The following is a 14,934-nucleotide window of genomic DNA, read 5'->3' on the forward strand; positions in this document are numbered from 1 at the left end:
GGCCTAATGAGTGCTGAAGTACATAAGCCTGTAATGTGATGGCGGCATAAAAGGCTACGCCTGTGGAACTGTTTTTTTCAATTCGGGAGTTTACCAAATCGATGAGTTCTCTCCTGTTTTCGTTACGTAGCTTGTTTTGGAAGGTTTTGTTTCCTGAAGCGATATTTGCAGGCGCGGTGATTTCATACGTCATACAACACAACAACTCTTTCCAAGTCGATCTGCTCTTCAAAAGAGTAGCCTATCACTTTTATTCTGTTGAGACAAAGGTCTCAAATGCTTTTTGAAACACAATAGTTCGTAGGAAAATGAGCGATAGATATATTACTGTAAGCCTATAATAATCTATAGTGTCGAAGCAGAACCGGAAGTTGCACAACCATCGTTGCATTTTGTCCAAACACGTTTGTCGCGTAATACATTGAAAAGATGGACAAGCAACTGCAAACTTTCGTCAGGCCTGCAATAGCTACAAAAGCAACAAAATTGGCAATGTGGACTGCACCCACCCCGTGATGTCGTTAATAACGCATAATAATTGATAACTTATATTTACTAGTTTACCTTGTAGTACAAAGTACTATGAGTTTATGACACTTTCCAGTGTTTCGATATGATGTAAAGTACCTTATTGTCTAAATCATACGTGTCAAACTCACGGCCAGCTTTACAATAAAACTTGGCCCGCAATGCTATTTTATACATTGAACTATTTCCGGCCCTCGAGATCATTGTACAGTATAACTTATTTTTTTCAAGCAAGAAACAAGATAATAACAAATCGCACAATACAGCAGCACAGCAGTTGCCCCATCATACGATAGAATAAATCGATTTATTCTAACGCTCGTAATCTGGGCTGCTTTTTTCTTTATTGTTTGTTAATTCTTTAATGCTTTTGCAAGGAGATGAAGGAAAAAAATGATGTAAGAGAAGAATAATCAAAAATAGCACAGTCAAAAATCGTCAAAAACATCAAAAATTTAGTGTTGTTTCGCTGCCTGTTCCAATTCATGTACTCGTGTCACGAAACGTTCAATCAAGTTTTATCCTTACGGCCCGCGGCGTTAAATAAGTTTTGAGTTTTGGCCCCTGGTGCGATTGAGTTTGACACCCCTGGTCTAAATGCATTAATTCTATTTTTGTAGCAACGAGTCCGATATGACGTTGGTAAGGATACTTTACTCTTACGAATTCGACACACGTCCCTGACGTGCTGTACTGCTTTTCTGTTTCCTTTTCTACTTAGAGAAAACGGAAGCTAAAACACTTTTATCTATTAATGTATTGCCAAACAGCGTACAAGACAAAAAGAAGAAGTTAGATAAAATTTATAGGATTAGTTTATTTACAAAAATTGGTTTTCATCAGTCAAAGAGGAATCGCAAAAAAGAACAGAAGTAGAACTCCGTAATCAGAAAGCATAGAGGAATATTTTTCTAGATGGAATTTACTTAGGCCTATAACTGATTGATGATCCTTTGCAAGAGAATGTTCTTAAGCTTAAATGAAAAAATCTCTGGGAACGTGCGATAATTGTAAAACTACATAGGCTACAATACGAGCAAATATTCTTGAAATATCTTGAATGCAAAAATTTGTTGCAAAACAACAGACTACTACGATTAACGAACTATTGCTGGAATAACTAAAGCACAAATCGATTTTAACCACAGTACTCGAAAATCAGACAACGGTGATCATACAGGCTACATAATGCTTAATTAAAAAGAATACATGAACATTATGACACATTTTGAACTCAATCATGAGATAAACAAGGCAGATTGAAGGAAAAGCAGAACCACTACGATAAGATAATCTAATAAGCTTTTTTATCTGGATTTGAAAGTACTCAATAAAAATAAAGGTGAGTCGTATTTATAAAAACCAGAAGAAGGGTAAAAGAAACAAAATGGGTGGAGTTTTTCAGCTGTTGTAGCTTTGCCATTCATAATATTATAGTTTGTATTTATCTTTGGGATCATTCGCTCATTTCCACGGATATCTTGAACAGATGAGCTCCGTGTTTAATCTTCAAATTTTCCGGAAGATTCTGACACCAGTCGCTGTCTACGTCATCATCATATTTCATAGCCACGTATGCTTGAAGGTTGTCTCTTAAACTGACAAAACACGATAAAACTTTGGATGAAAATTTGAAAACTGGAAAAACCCTCAGAGAAGGTACCCTTAGATAAGTATCATGCATGCATACTTCTGCCAAGGCAGTTCATAACTTTCATGTGAAATTGTCAGAAATACAGCATTGTCCTGCAGAAATACTTTACCCTATGTTGGAGAGGTGCCCAATATACATATAGCCTACATCATACAGTCGACCAGTCGATCGCAAAATTAGTATGAGTAAGTATGTCGCTGCATTTCAAAACAAATATAACAAACAGTTTTTGAGCAATGTTGCTATTAGGCAGACAGACAAACGGGCAAATATAACCTCCTTCGCAGAAGTAATCAACAACGTAATTAATTCTAGGTAAGTAAACTGGTTATAGTCAGAGGTGGGCGGTCGGTACTTCGAAAGTACCCTCGGTAACGGTACTCGGTACTATTTTAAAAAAGTAGTTCAGTACTTTGTCGGTTCTCGGTACCGGTACTGTTCGTGTAAAAGACGCTGCTGCTACAAATGCAATGTTTGCCGCAATTATGTCCCCGGTTCAAATTACTTCAGGTCAAAACATATGTGACGTTAATCGCTTGCAATTTTACTTGACATTTCTAGATTTAAAAAGATCCACAAATGGTAAAATTAGTATGAAGGATTAATTAATATGTATTTTTGAAAATATACTTATTAAAATCTTGAAATTATCACTTGAAAAGTACCGAGTACCGGGACCGATTGAAACTTCTTGAAAAAAGTAACTCGGTACAGAGATTCGGTATTTTTTTTCAAAAGTACTGACGGTACCGGTGTCGTTACTGAAAAAGTACCGCGATACAGTAATTCGGTACTATAGTACCGCGGTACTGCCCACCTATGGTTATAGCAATGGTACTGCAGCACAGCCAAATAATTCAAAAACAAGTTTGGTCTACAACAAATTGTTATAGTAAGTTTGGAAAAACAAACCTTGATTCTGGAGACAAGCTTTGTTTGATCAAAATCAATGAATTCAGTTCAAACTGCAACTGTGGTATGTTGATACGGTCCAAAGATTTTTTAACAACTTCTACGTTTGGTGTTTCTACTTGGTTAACTGAAATCAGAAAAGATGTCATAATCCAAAAGACAAAAAAAACGACTTTTACTGCATCACCTCCAGTATTGACGATTTGGTAAAAATGTAATAGAATCTGTGACGGGCAGTGTCACATAAATATCCCATACCTCGAAATTGCTTTTTTTCGATGGATACATTTAGACATTTTCTTTTAATTTTAACATACGTTTGGATGACCGTACGTGCTCATAATTGAATCGTTTTCGCGTGCGAGTGCTAGCAGGAAGGTCGTTTTAAGTTTTTCATGTGCCGAACGTTCAAGCTTAATTTTTGTTGGCGTTTATACTCTGTGTTGCCTTGGACAAGCAGCTTTCTACAGGAGTTGGGCAGCTTGCAAGAAGTCATATTTTAGCTTCAACCATCACATACCTTATGGGCCTCAAATCTAAATTACCAACAAATGTTTCACTTTGAAAACTATCCACGGCACAGTTTAAACTTTAAAGAATAACATATGAATAGCAAGCGCTAGAATGGCATTTTTACTGGCCATGAAGCTATAATTACGAAAATAGCATTGGCAACACATAGCCGACGTTTATAGCAATTATAACCAACGCACCGATGTTAGCAAATGGATCCTGGCCAGTAGCCACAAAGCGAACAGATCTTTGCCAGGATAAACTTTCGAACAAAGCCAGTGTGTGGCGCAGCTGAGCAGTTCTCGGTATCATGGCAGCCTCATCTGATGGCAGAAGTAGGTCCTCGGTGACGTAATTTGTTAGTAGCTGGTCTGGATTGCTGCCAGCCTATAAATATTCTGTTAATTCTGGTAATTTATAGCGGACAACGACGCTTAATATATTATAAATCTCTGAAAAAAGCATGGGGATGTAAGGCAATTTAAAGAAAAATCTTGAAATATTCAAAAATGATAAATAAAAGTTATTCTTTTAATTTGCCCCACGTAGCTACTCTGATATTGTATTTTAAAATCATGGGGACAAATAACAGCATTTAGAGAAAACTCTTACTTTGGCAAGATAGCTGATCACAAGGGTAAGAGTACGAACACCTTCGCATATGTCCGGGAGACGAGCTTTTTGCATCATGTCGTCAAGCTTTTGGACAATTTTAAGAATCACAAACGACTAAAAAAAAAAAAGTAGAGTTATGCTTCAGAAACCCTGCAACATTGCTCATTTGTTGTGCAGAATTTGGTTGGAAGAAATAATTATCAACAAATACATAGTACGTTCATTTGCTTCTCATCTAGAATAAAATTCAGTTACAGATTAGTATGTCAGTGTGCAACTTCTACCTGCTCCACGTTGTTTTGCATTTCTTCACATTCCTTTTCAATGCCCGTGTCTTGTAAGTACTCCATGCAAGGCAACGTCTAAAACACGTGACTTGTCAACAGCGTACTAAACTAACCACAAAACTACGGCGTTATTATTATCACCACAAACTCACCTCTTTCTTTAAAAGCTTCTTATTCAAGATAAACTTGTCAAGAATCTGAAATTGATTAAAAGCTTACTCAACGCAAAAGAAAGGTATTGAGTTTACTTTAAAACCAATAACCATGTTTTGTTTAGCCACAAACATTTTTAGTAAAAGACACAATATTCATTTTTCCTGTAGGATTTTTAGATTATACCTACAGTGTGACAACTGCTAAAAGAGGTTTCATTAAATATTCAATAAAAATTATTAGTTACCTGCTTTTCCAATGCTGGCACGCGATAAGCGATACGATGTTTGATGCCAGTCTCACCCCTGGTGACTTCGTATTCTGCGTTGGCCAAAATCAGTGGCAACAGACTGCGATCGTCGTCGATGCAAATCAAGTCGTTTATTCTCATGTCCGGAATTGACACTTCTTTAAACCTGTCACAGTACACCATCCAAATATACAGTAAATAAGAAATGCAAAAAAATGGGCAAGCTAGTTTCTGTTAAATAGCGTATGGATAGGAAAAATTTTACATGCCACGCTTTCAAAGTACTACACAAAAAAGCAACAGGTTGTTGTTTATCAAAAGGTTGTGCAAAATTTGTGAAAAATAAACATACGAAGGAGTCGGAGTTATCAAGTTCCTGCACTTCAACAGAAGGTGATTTTGTTTCTCCACAACGTATTCGGTTAACGCAAGCGCACATCTTCCTCGTCCAGCTTTGCTTGGAACAAGCATCGATATTGGGCTCTTAAAGCTTAGTTCTTCTTCAAAGTATTGTTGGGGAATTCCGTGAGCATTTGATTTGGCAAAGTTTCTCTTAAGCTTAATAGAGTATCAAATCCCAGATTAAGTTATGATGCTTATACTTGTGAAACGGATCGGTCAAAGTTCTGAATTACAAAGTAGAATGATTTGGTACATGGTACATTATCACATAGGCAAAACTTAGTACAATTTAATAGTATATTTCTATTCAATTGTACAATAGTATGTCAAATATTTATAAGCCTAAATGCCAAGGTAAAATAATACTTTTTATTAAGAATTTATTTTATGTTTCAGACACAAAAATGCATATGTTAAGAAAATGACATTATATAGAAATGAAGGTATCAGCGCTTGCAACAATTTTTGTGAAATAACATGTCGACAATAGAAATAAAACCACTTTCTTACCAGACCCCAAATGCCAAAGTAAAATTGAAATTGAAAATCTTCCCCAATATTGTTATCATAACAGTAGTCTTGCAAGGTCATAACATCCATATCAGCCATATCGACTTTATGCTTGAACCTTATTCATACCGTAAAATAAATCAATTTTACTATTTCAAAAGGGTATAAAATATACAAGTGTGCATAGCAATAAGCTTTGTAAAAGTTTGACACAAGAATGCACAATAAAATAATTCAGACATTTACAATTTTCATAACAATATAACAAAGTTATTGTAAAGTATTTCTCCACATTACCTTTGTATAAGTGCTGCTTGTATACTAATTATAGCTGGCAGATGTTGCACAGCTGACAAGTCTGTTTCATTCAAAATTGCTTTTAAAACTGAACCATCATCTGAAAAACGTACGGTATTTTTTCACATTTATACAACTTAGAAACATACATGCAGTATACAATTATATGATGTCACTATACCAATTGTTTATATCAGTATAGCCTTTAGTATCACACCTTTTTCTCCTGACACCATTCCTTCAAGCCTCTGTCTCAAGTGTTCAACAGTGACATGAGCCTGAAATCGCCAAAGAGATGGTGAATGAAATGAAACTTGATCATCTTCGTCCAACAAAGAATCTACTTTTCCATCCTCTGACATTTCATAAACCATGCTAGCAAATGTATGAAGTGTGCTTAACTTTTATATAATTAATAGTTTTGCATATAGTTGATATGCCATTGTCACAACAGAAAAATTGAGACTGCTACAATTGGTACAATTTTCCTGAGAATTTTTATTTGCTTATCATGGTGAAAACAAACCATTCTAGATTATTCTGTCTCCGTGATGACAAGCACAACTTGCGAGCTTCATCAATTTTTTCATCACTCTGGATAAAAACGGATGCTAAGTATTGACGATGAAACTCGATTTCCCAATTCTTCCTTGCCTCCATGGACTTAAAATGTGCCTGTGGAGGCTTCCGTATCTACATAACCAATGTTATAGTTTTTGTGTAGTAGACTAAATATGCAAACTTGTTGATGACACAAACGCACTTTCAAACATGCTACTTGTTTCCACTACCACGAGATCATTCCATAAATTTTTTATGCTTACTTGGGTATTTCGCACCACTTTTGCCACTTGATGAAGAAATAAAATTGCATCTTCAATACTTTTTCCGAGACAGTCACAAAACTGGTTAAGGTCCTTTTGTAAGTGACAAAATAGGAATTCCTGAGTTTCTTCTGAAGATTTCAATTCTAAGATTCTGAAAAAAACACAATATAAACCATTGTTATTTAAAAAAAATCAAGCTTACACTTTGAAGAAGTTATGTCTATTGCCTTTTATATTTGAACAAATTTATTGTAATATAGATATATATTAAAACATACCTGGTTAAATAATTGTCATTTGCAGCTGCATAGACCAAAGCACTATGCAAGAACATCCTCATTACACAAACAGACAGTCGACTTGAACTTCGCTCAGGAACAGCAGATGAAGAGCGATCCTTTGCACTTCCAAGCAAATAACCAGCCTGGGAAATTTCTGTGACTTCCCCAGCAACATTGTCAGGTTGCAAAGTTGTGCTTCCTTTAACCCCTCCAATAGCTTTTTTGCATTCAGGACAAATACCTTCATCATTAGGGTTGGTACAGTCTCCAATGAAGTAAACATGACCATTTGGGCATAGGTAAGATTTTGGAGGTTTACCATATTGTTCAACTAATGCAGCAACAACATCCTTCACTTCAAAATAAGATGACTGAGGCATCGTGGGTAAAAATGAGTTTTGAATTGTTTGTGGATTGGTGATCAATTCAGCAAAGTCCACCAGCAGTGAGGATGAACTGAAGTGAATGCACGAACCAATCAACTCAACCAACTCTATAAGAGCATGAAACATGTTATCTCCAATGTTTCCTATCTGTGATGGCAGAAATTTGTTTAGTGCAAGAGCTTTGTAGTGATTCACTAAACTTGATGGAATGTTTGGAACATTTTCAAAATCTTCAAGCAAGTTTGTGAAGAATGTGTTTCTAATAATTGCTATTTCCAAGTTTTGAGATGACCTTGTCCAGGTTAGTACACTATGCATCACTGAAACAGCAGTATCTGTAGACGACTTTGCTTTTTCACAAAGACTTTCGATAATGAGTTTAAATGATTCTATTTTATCCACAGACAAAAGTAAATTTTGTGTTGATGCATATTCTGGCCCAATAGCATAAAGTAAAGTGCTGGGAGAGGTGTCTTGTTCAAAATATTCCAGTTTAAGATCACCTGGGATCAGATCCCGAAACTCTTCAGATTGATTAAGCTGGGAGAAAGTGTTCAGCCCGTAGCGCCGGCATAAGATTTTTACAAAATACTGCCTTGCTACAGAAAGATCGTGATTTTCACACAAGTGACACAAATCAAGCAATGAAGCATTTTGCTTTGTATCGATCTCACTCTCGTCTACTGAATAATGGCAACGGTAAAAGTGTTCTGTTGCCTGCTTTATCAGAAATCTCATCTTGGCAATTGCATTCAAAACATCTACTTGTGCAAAGCATTTGTCACTATTGAGAAATTCTTCAATATCTGCAATCAAATAGCTATTTACATCAGTTCTGTGGTTAAAACCTTGTAATGGGGCTTCAAGGCCAGAAAACCTGTTCTGCAACGAATCTTCAATGCAGCGAATATAAATCATCATTAGTTCTTGTCTATTGCTAAGTATTTGATCCTGTTTTTGGAAATGGGTTTCAAGAATAGACTGTGTTTTCTCCGGGTTGTATCTCAGCAGTAATTGCAGTATGAATGATCGAACGGTGGGAGTTTTATCAAACATTTCTGTTTCCACTTCCAGCGGTGTCATTGTTCTTGTTGCCTCTTCACAGATGACTAAATTCTGGAGCACTTCGGTAACATCTTTACTGACATCATTATCTGATGAGGAGCCTGGAGCAGGAAAGCAAAGATTTGACAGATACTCAAGAAAGAAGCTAGTGCAGTTGGCTTTAAATGCGTTCATGTGTACAATTTGCTCCGCAGATAACTGGGTTGGTGAAATAGGAAAATCTTCTGGAAAACACTGGTGACAAATTGGGCATTCTCTAATATTGGCATTAGCAGTCAGTTTAATACAGTTAAGGCAAAAAAAGTGCTTACACGGTAACACCACTGGTTTAACTGCTTTTGCCTTGCTACATAGTTTGCATTTCAAGTCATTCCAAGAAAGCAAGTGCTTATGATAAATAAAATTCTTGCATCCTCTTAAGGTATCAATTACAATTTTGAGGAACTTAGCATCTCCCAAACCACTTATTTTTGCTCCTTTTGACAACCTTCTTGCTGATGGTGCAAGGGTCTGAAGGTATTTGTTAAACAGTTCACTTTCTAATCCATCTGGAACCAGCGTTTTAAGGAATAGCTCAATGAAAGCCATTGATTTTCTTTTACTTTCCATTTTGATACAAATTGCTTGGACATGGTCTGTTATTGCTGAACTTTGTACAAAAGCAATGTCAGTATTAATCACAATTTTAACAAGATCTCTCCATTTAGAGTAATAATCTTTTTCTGAAAGCTTTTGAATGTTTGCTTCTAGGCTTTGAAGAATGGCATCAAAAGCAAATAAATGCAAAACAAAATCATCACATTTTCTCTGTTCAGCAAGCCAATTTTCCATGTTTTTTTCATTAAGGATATCTGGAAACATTCCAACAAATATGGAGAATTGATTGAGTTGGCATGATGATGCCATAAAACTGGCGTAAATACTTGCTATCATGTTGTTTCCTCCAAGTAAGTTCAACTTTTGTTTGGATTTAAATATTGCAAGCAGAGCTTCAGTAATTAAATTCATTTCAGCCATATCATCATGATCACTTTTGTATTTTAAGTTAACCAAATCATGAGCATAGCAATGAAGGAAGTGCATGGGTTTATTTTCAAGTAAATCGGCAACCACATTGTTTATAGAAAAATTTTCAACTTTAGTATAGAAGGTGGCATGGTTCTCTGCATTATGCATGCATAACCAGTGCTTGGTGAACAACTCAGTAATCTGCCGACTGAATGGAAATTTGCATTTGAAGCCAAGTTTGTTGTAAATTTCAAATTCACTAGCAGTGTGGAATGTCTCATTAAACTTAAAATTGCAAGCATCATCGCTGTTAAACATTCTCAACCAGAAATCAGCCAAATGAGGATCAACTTGTTCATCACAAATCAGATCAAGATTATCATCTTCATCAATGATACTCACAATTTTTGCCATTGCTACAGTAACCATCTTTTTCAATCGCAACCACAGAGTTTTACCAAAAGTTCCACCTTCTTGCAAGGCTTCATGTGAGCAAGCTTCTGTGTGTTGCCAAGATGTACCACAACCAAGTGCAACTTCATGGTTTTGAATTGCTTTTACAATGCGCTCAAAAAAAATCTTCAAAAATGGAACTGTGATCATTGTATTTCCTGTGCAAAGATGGTGCATAATTTTTACTCTGTTTCGCTTCCCTAAGTCACCAGTTCCATCAGACTGAATCTTGTTTGTCAGCTTGATCATAGCACTAGGTATGCTATTACATATTAAAGCTTTTGGATCAATAAGATAATCAGGATCTCGAAGTTTGCAAGACGAGGTTGAAGGCTGAAGGCTTGCTTTGCTTTCCTTAAGCACTTCACTCATTGTTTTGTTCCAAAACTTGCTGACATGTCCTATGTAGTCAGCCGACATGCGTAATTCATCAATGTACACAGACTGACAATCAGAACTACAGAAACTGTATAGAGAATTGTTTGGACTTGTTCCACATGTTCGTTCCATGGTGTATAAGAAGGCAATTACAATACCACATGATGTTTTGTCTTTGCTTGGCCAACTTGCTTGAATTAAATTTTTGACAGTGTATCTTGCACAGGAAATAAGTTTTCCATTGCGCTGTGCTTGAGGGCATTGTATGAGTAGTATTGCATTTCTATTTTCACTGTTTTGTTCCGTGGCAAATTTCAGAAACAAGCGGACCTTTTGACTGTATTCCTCTTGTGTCTGAAACTGCTGTAAAGTTACGAGCTTTACAGAGCTTTCAAACATACCAAGCTCTGATTCTAATTTCTGTCGATCTTGTTCTGACATAATCTGTGAAAAGGAAATAATTTCGTACATCAATGGGTAGTCAAATACCGTGTCTTGGTCTAATATTCTGTGAAAGAAAGAAAAAAGGTTGTCATGACTTTGATCATGCAAATACTTTTCTGTTAGCTTCGCTGCCTCTTTATAAACTTTAGATGTAGAAAGCCTAAACACCGAATCAAGAGTAGCAGTATTTAGCAGTTTTCTTTTTGCTTCATCATAAATATTAACTTGAATTTTCTGTGCCTCTGAATGTTGGTCTTTTTTCTTGCAAGAATCAATGACAGAAAGCAGTGCTGCAGCTGCACTGTCTCTTGTGTAGCCAACAAAGCTGTCTTTTGCAACAAACTGCTTCATTGATTGACGAAGATGAAGAGGAGTAAGCATTTCTGCAAATGAGTTTACCCAATCATCCAATCGGCCTGCAATTCCTTCCTGATCTCCAGACAATATACTATCAGTAGTAAAAATGTACTTTTCCAGTCTGTTGATCAATGGAATCGGAAACTGATCATAAACAACATCTTTATCTTCAATGACTATCAGTCGAAATTCTTTAGCAACACGACACTTGACTCTGTGTCCACCAAGCCCTAAGTCCACGTATCGCTGCCCAGCAAAAGTCACATAGTGTTGATTCAAAGCATCATATAAAGATTCATACAAATCACGAAGGTTGAGCAACACAACTGTGCAGCCAGACTCCATGCACATTTTAATCTTGTTAATGTTGCGACACAATTCTGTGTAATCATTGTCTTGTGGAAAACTGGAGCCAAATATGACTTGAAATTTGCTGCAATCCACAATTTTGTTTAAAAGACCCATGGCTGTGAATTGATTGCTTAAGAGAAGAAGAAATCTGCTCTCACAGTCATTAACAGAATCCAAGTTGCTTCTAATCATTGACTCCAATGAGAATTTGGGAACTTTCGCATCAGGCCATATGCGTTGAAGATGTTTCAGAAATATATGAACACAGTCAATCTTTCCTCCACTGAAGTTTCGCTTGATTGCGCTGGCAACGTGGTAGTACTCAAGGTCAGTTTCGCTTTTGTTTGCAACAGCAAAAATCATTTTTAGCAAACCGTAGTAATCACGTAAACCAAAAAATTCCTGCTCCTGATTTTCACAAATCTCTAAATATGAAGCAGTAAGAACATCAACAATTTCTCCAATCTCTTTAAACTGTGTTGTTTCTGATGAAAATATCCCTTTGGCTGTTAACTTTAGATCATTTTCGGTTGGGGCACCACGATGGACAAAAATTCCTCGATTCATTTTTGCTGGATCCAATGCCCAGTTTGATATTCCTACAAATCCAACCCTTTTTTGATCATCTCTATTCATAACAAAGGGCTCTTCACTTGTTGCACCACCACCTTCAAGCAATGGATGAAGGACTTTTAGTGGCATTTTTGGCGAGTCTTCAGCAAGCCCCACTTCGTCTAAGACCACAACTGATACAAATTTTTCTGGATCTTGGTTTTTCTGGACTTGTGCACACTGACCAAAAACTGCTTCAATTCCAACTGCATCTGATACAGCACTGCACTGAAAAGACAAAACATGTATTTGCTTCAGACGCTGAAATATAGAACTTTTTGAGCTTGGTCCCTGCATGGCATCAGTGACAATTGTCTTTGCAAGTGATTTTGAACTTCCAGGTTTTCCAATTAAAAACAATGGAATTCTCATTTCAGTGCACATTACCATCATGAAAACGTTTTCCCTAAGTGCTTCATTGCGAGCAATGTTGTCTTCCAATGTAAGTTCCATGATGAAAACAGCCTGACAAGCTGTTATTTCATCCAAGATCGCTTGACTGCTCAGGTTTATTCCTTCACTTCTTAAACAATGACTGATTTTTTCACGATAATTATCACGCTCTTCAAGAGTAACATGATAGCACATGCCAACTGCCTGCAGCAAGGTTCGAACAACTGGATCAAGCGCTGTTTTGTTGTTCTCTTGCTGTATCATTGGAAATAGCCAAGACTGATTATGATAAAACCAAAGAAAACTTGTTAGACAGCGCTCAACATCTCGCAGACTGACAAAGGAGCACTGCTGTCTCTGTTCCCTCATGTATTTTTGGGAGGTAGCCAACACATTTACAGTCAATTGAATAGCTGGTGGTGAATGAAATACTGATCTTGCAGCTGCTGGTTCTTTTAGTTTTGAAACCATTTGCTCAATGTATACTTTCTCAGCATCATTAGTCAACTGACCAAAATCCCAGACCAGTGGTTGCATGCTTGGAGGTAAAGCAATCACTCTGTAAACCAAGCAACGCATTGGAATGCTGCCAAGCTTGTCTGCTGTTTTGTCAGTTTTTACGCGAAATCCTAGTCCAGATTCTTCCATACTTTTAAGGGCATCTTCACTATGCCTCCTATATGGGTTGCAAGCTGCAACAATATTAAGCCCAGTATCATTGAAAGCTTCACCATGCACAGTCTGGTCACATACAAATTCTTTTATTGCATATATTGCTTCTGTTGTATTTGCTTCATCTAAGAAAAGCATGGTTTCTACAGCATGAGTTGTTTTGTTATTTCGAGCTAGGACAACAGCTTTTCTTACTTTCTCTTGAATAATGGGCACTGTAATACCGCCATGTACTTTTACAATAAGCATGTTTTGTACTTGAAGGTTGTTGCCTGCTTTCAGTTTGCTCATAAACTCAATCATTCTGGTCTTCCCACATCCAGTTTCACCCATCACAACAACTGGGATACCACATCTAAACCTCATGTGGATGGCCAACATCTTGAGAACATTGTCTGTGGTTAGTTCATAGGTAGGATCAGGATCATCAATATCTTCTTTAATTCCCATCACTCTACAGAGTGTCGACAGCTTATGTTGCCTCGACAATGCATCAAAGTCTTCATTCAAGTTTACTCTTTGTAGTTTTAATCCCCTCATCAGCTGCTTACGCATAAGGCTGTTTTCCATGACTCGCTTTGTTTTGGGATGAAGTAAATCACCGTTTTGATTTAACTGAAAGTTCACAAAAGTCATAGACATGTGATCTTCATTAAAAAATAGATAAGGATGAACATCTTCCTCCCAATGCCGTCTCAACTGATGAAGCTCAAATACAGAATTTTCTACATCATTTTTTCCAGCATCAGGTAAGCTAAGAGAAGGGGTTGCAAAATCTTGAGACATGCGAATCATAAATCGAACTACAAAATTTTTGAAACCAGACAAACCACTATCTGCACCCACAATTGCTTGATTGCAAAAGAGAGATTGTTCACAATCCAGGAGTTGACAATTTAGGAAGCTAGCAAAGTGCCGAAGCTCCGACCATGTTGGGTCAGAAATGCTTGAATAGCTTAGAAGTGTTTCAATGCAATCTTCTGGTGTTCCAGTGGGTGAGATGTAGGAAAATTTATCCAGACTTTCATTTCTACTGTAGCGGTGCAAGAACTGGTATGGACGCTGATATGTTTCACTTTGAAATTCCACTTCATCCATCAATAAATAATTTTCAATATTTCCATTGAAATTCTGGGAAACTATGGTCTTGGGGGAAATGCAGTGGATGGCAGGAAGCAAACCAAGAAGTTGCTGCTCAAGTGAGACGCCCTAAGATTAATTGTGAGATTCTTTACAATAACATTGAGAATACAATGAAATACTATGTACTGTATAAAGTGTATATGCAGTAACTTAGAGAAATAGTTGAATTACCAGTTGTGCTACCATTGTAATACCCTTGAGCAAGATATGAACATTGTTTGCACCTGTTCAGTGGTCCTGATGAACAGTTGTAAATCCAGGCAATAAATAATATAAAAATAAATAAGAAAAAAAAATTGTGTCAATCATAACTTGTACAACCACAAGCTCAGTAAACGGGCTGGGGCAAGTCTTAGTCGTGCAAAAGCTTTCTTCAGTCTGAGAACAAAGAGCGTGATGTTGTGCTAATTGTTAAAATTAGCCCTTATTCCTACGGAATTCTT

At 36.8% G+C, this 14,934-nt stretch overlaps 1 protein-coding gene across 4 annotated transcripts in view; it reads right to left on the minus strand.

Annotated features, from left to right (window-relative positions):
- Positions 1 to 1,267: 1,267 nt before the first annotated feature.
- Positions 1,268 to 14,934, minus strand: part of LOC143452797 (E3 ubiquitin-protein ligase rnf213-alpha-like) — a 42,208-nt gene continuing 28,541 nt past the window's right edge. For 3 of the 4 annotated variants that reach the window (XM_076953904.1, XM_076953903.1, XM_076953902.1), the window contains 14 exons: positions 7,227 to 14,557; positions 6,946 to 7,099; positions 6,648 to 6,814; positions 6,339 to 6,496; positions 6,122 to 6,221; positions 5,825 to 5,942; positions 5,265 to 5,470; positions 4,910 to 5,078; positions 4,662 to 4,706; positions 4,507 to 4,584; positions 4,220 to 4,336; positions 3,808 to 3,994; positions 3,095 to 3,221; positions 1,268 to 2,126 (listed from right to left, as the gene is read on the minus strand). In XM_076953904.1, coding sequence (XP_076810019.1) covers positions 1,985 to 2,126; positions 3,095 to 3,221; positions 3,808 to 3,994; positions 4,220 to 4,336; positions 4,507 to 4,584; positions 4,662 to 4,706; positions 4,910 to 5,078; positions 5,265 to 5,470; positions 5,825 to 5,942; positions 6,122 to 6,221; positions 6,339 to 6,496; positions 6,648 to 6,814; positions 6,946 to 7,099; positions 7,227 to 14,557 — 9,099 coding nt within the window. In that variant the 3' untranslated portion in view covers positions 1,268 to 1,984. Of the gene's footprint in view, positions 2,127 to 3,094; positions 3,222 to 3,807; positions 3,995 to 4,219; positions 4,337 to 4,506; positions 4,585 to 4,661; positions 4,707 to 4,909; positions 5,079 to 5,264; positions 5,539 to 5,824; positions 5,943 to 6,121; positions 6,222 to 6,338; positions 6,497 to 6,647; positions 6,815 to 6,945; positions 7,100 to 7,226; positions 14,558 to 14,934 lie in introns of those variants that run through there. The other variant, XM_076953905.1, reaches the window with a different exon arrangement.

This window comes from Clavelina lepadiformis, chromosome 4 (assembly GCF_947623445.1).
Source record: "Clavelina lepadiformis chromosome 4, kaClaLepa1.1, whole genome shotgun sequence".
Classification (NCBI taxonomy): Eukaryota; Metazoa; Chordata; class Ascidiacea; order Aplousobranchia; family Clavelinidae; genus Clavelina; species Clavelina lepadiformis.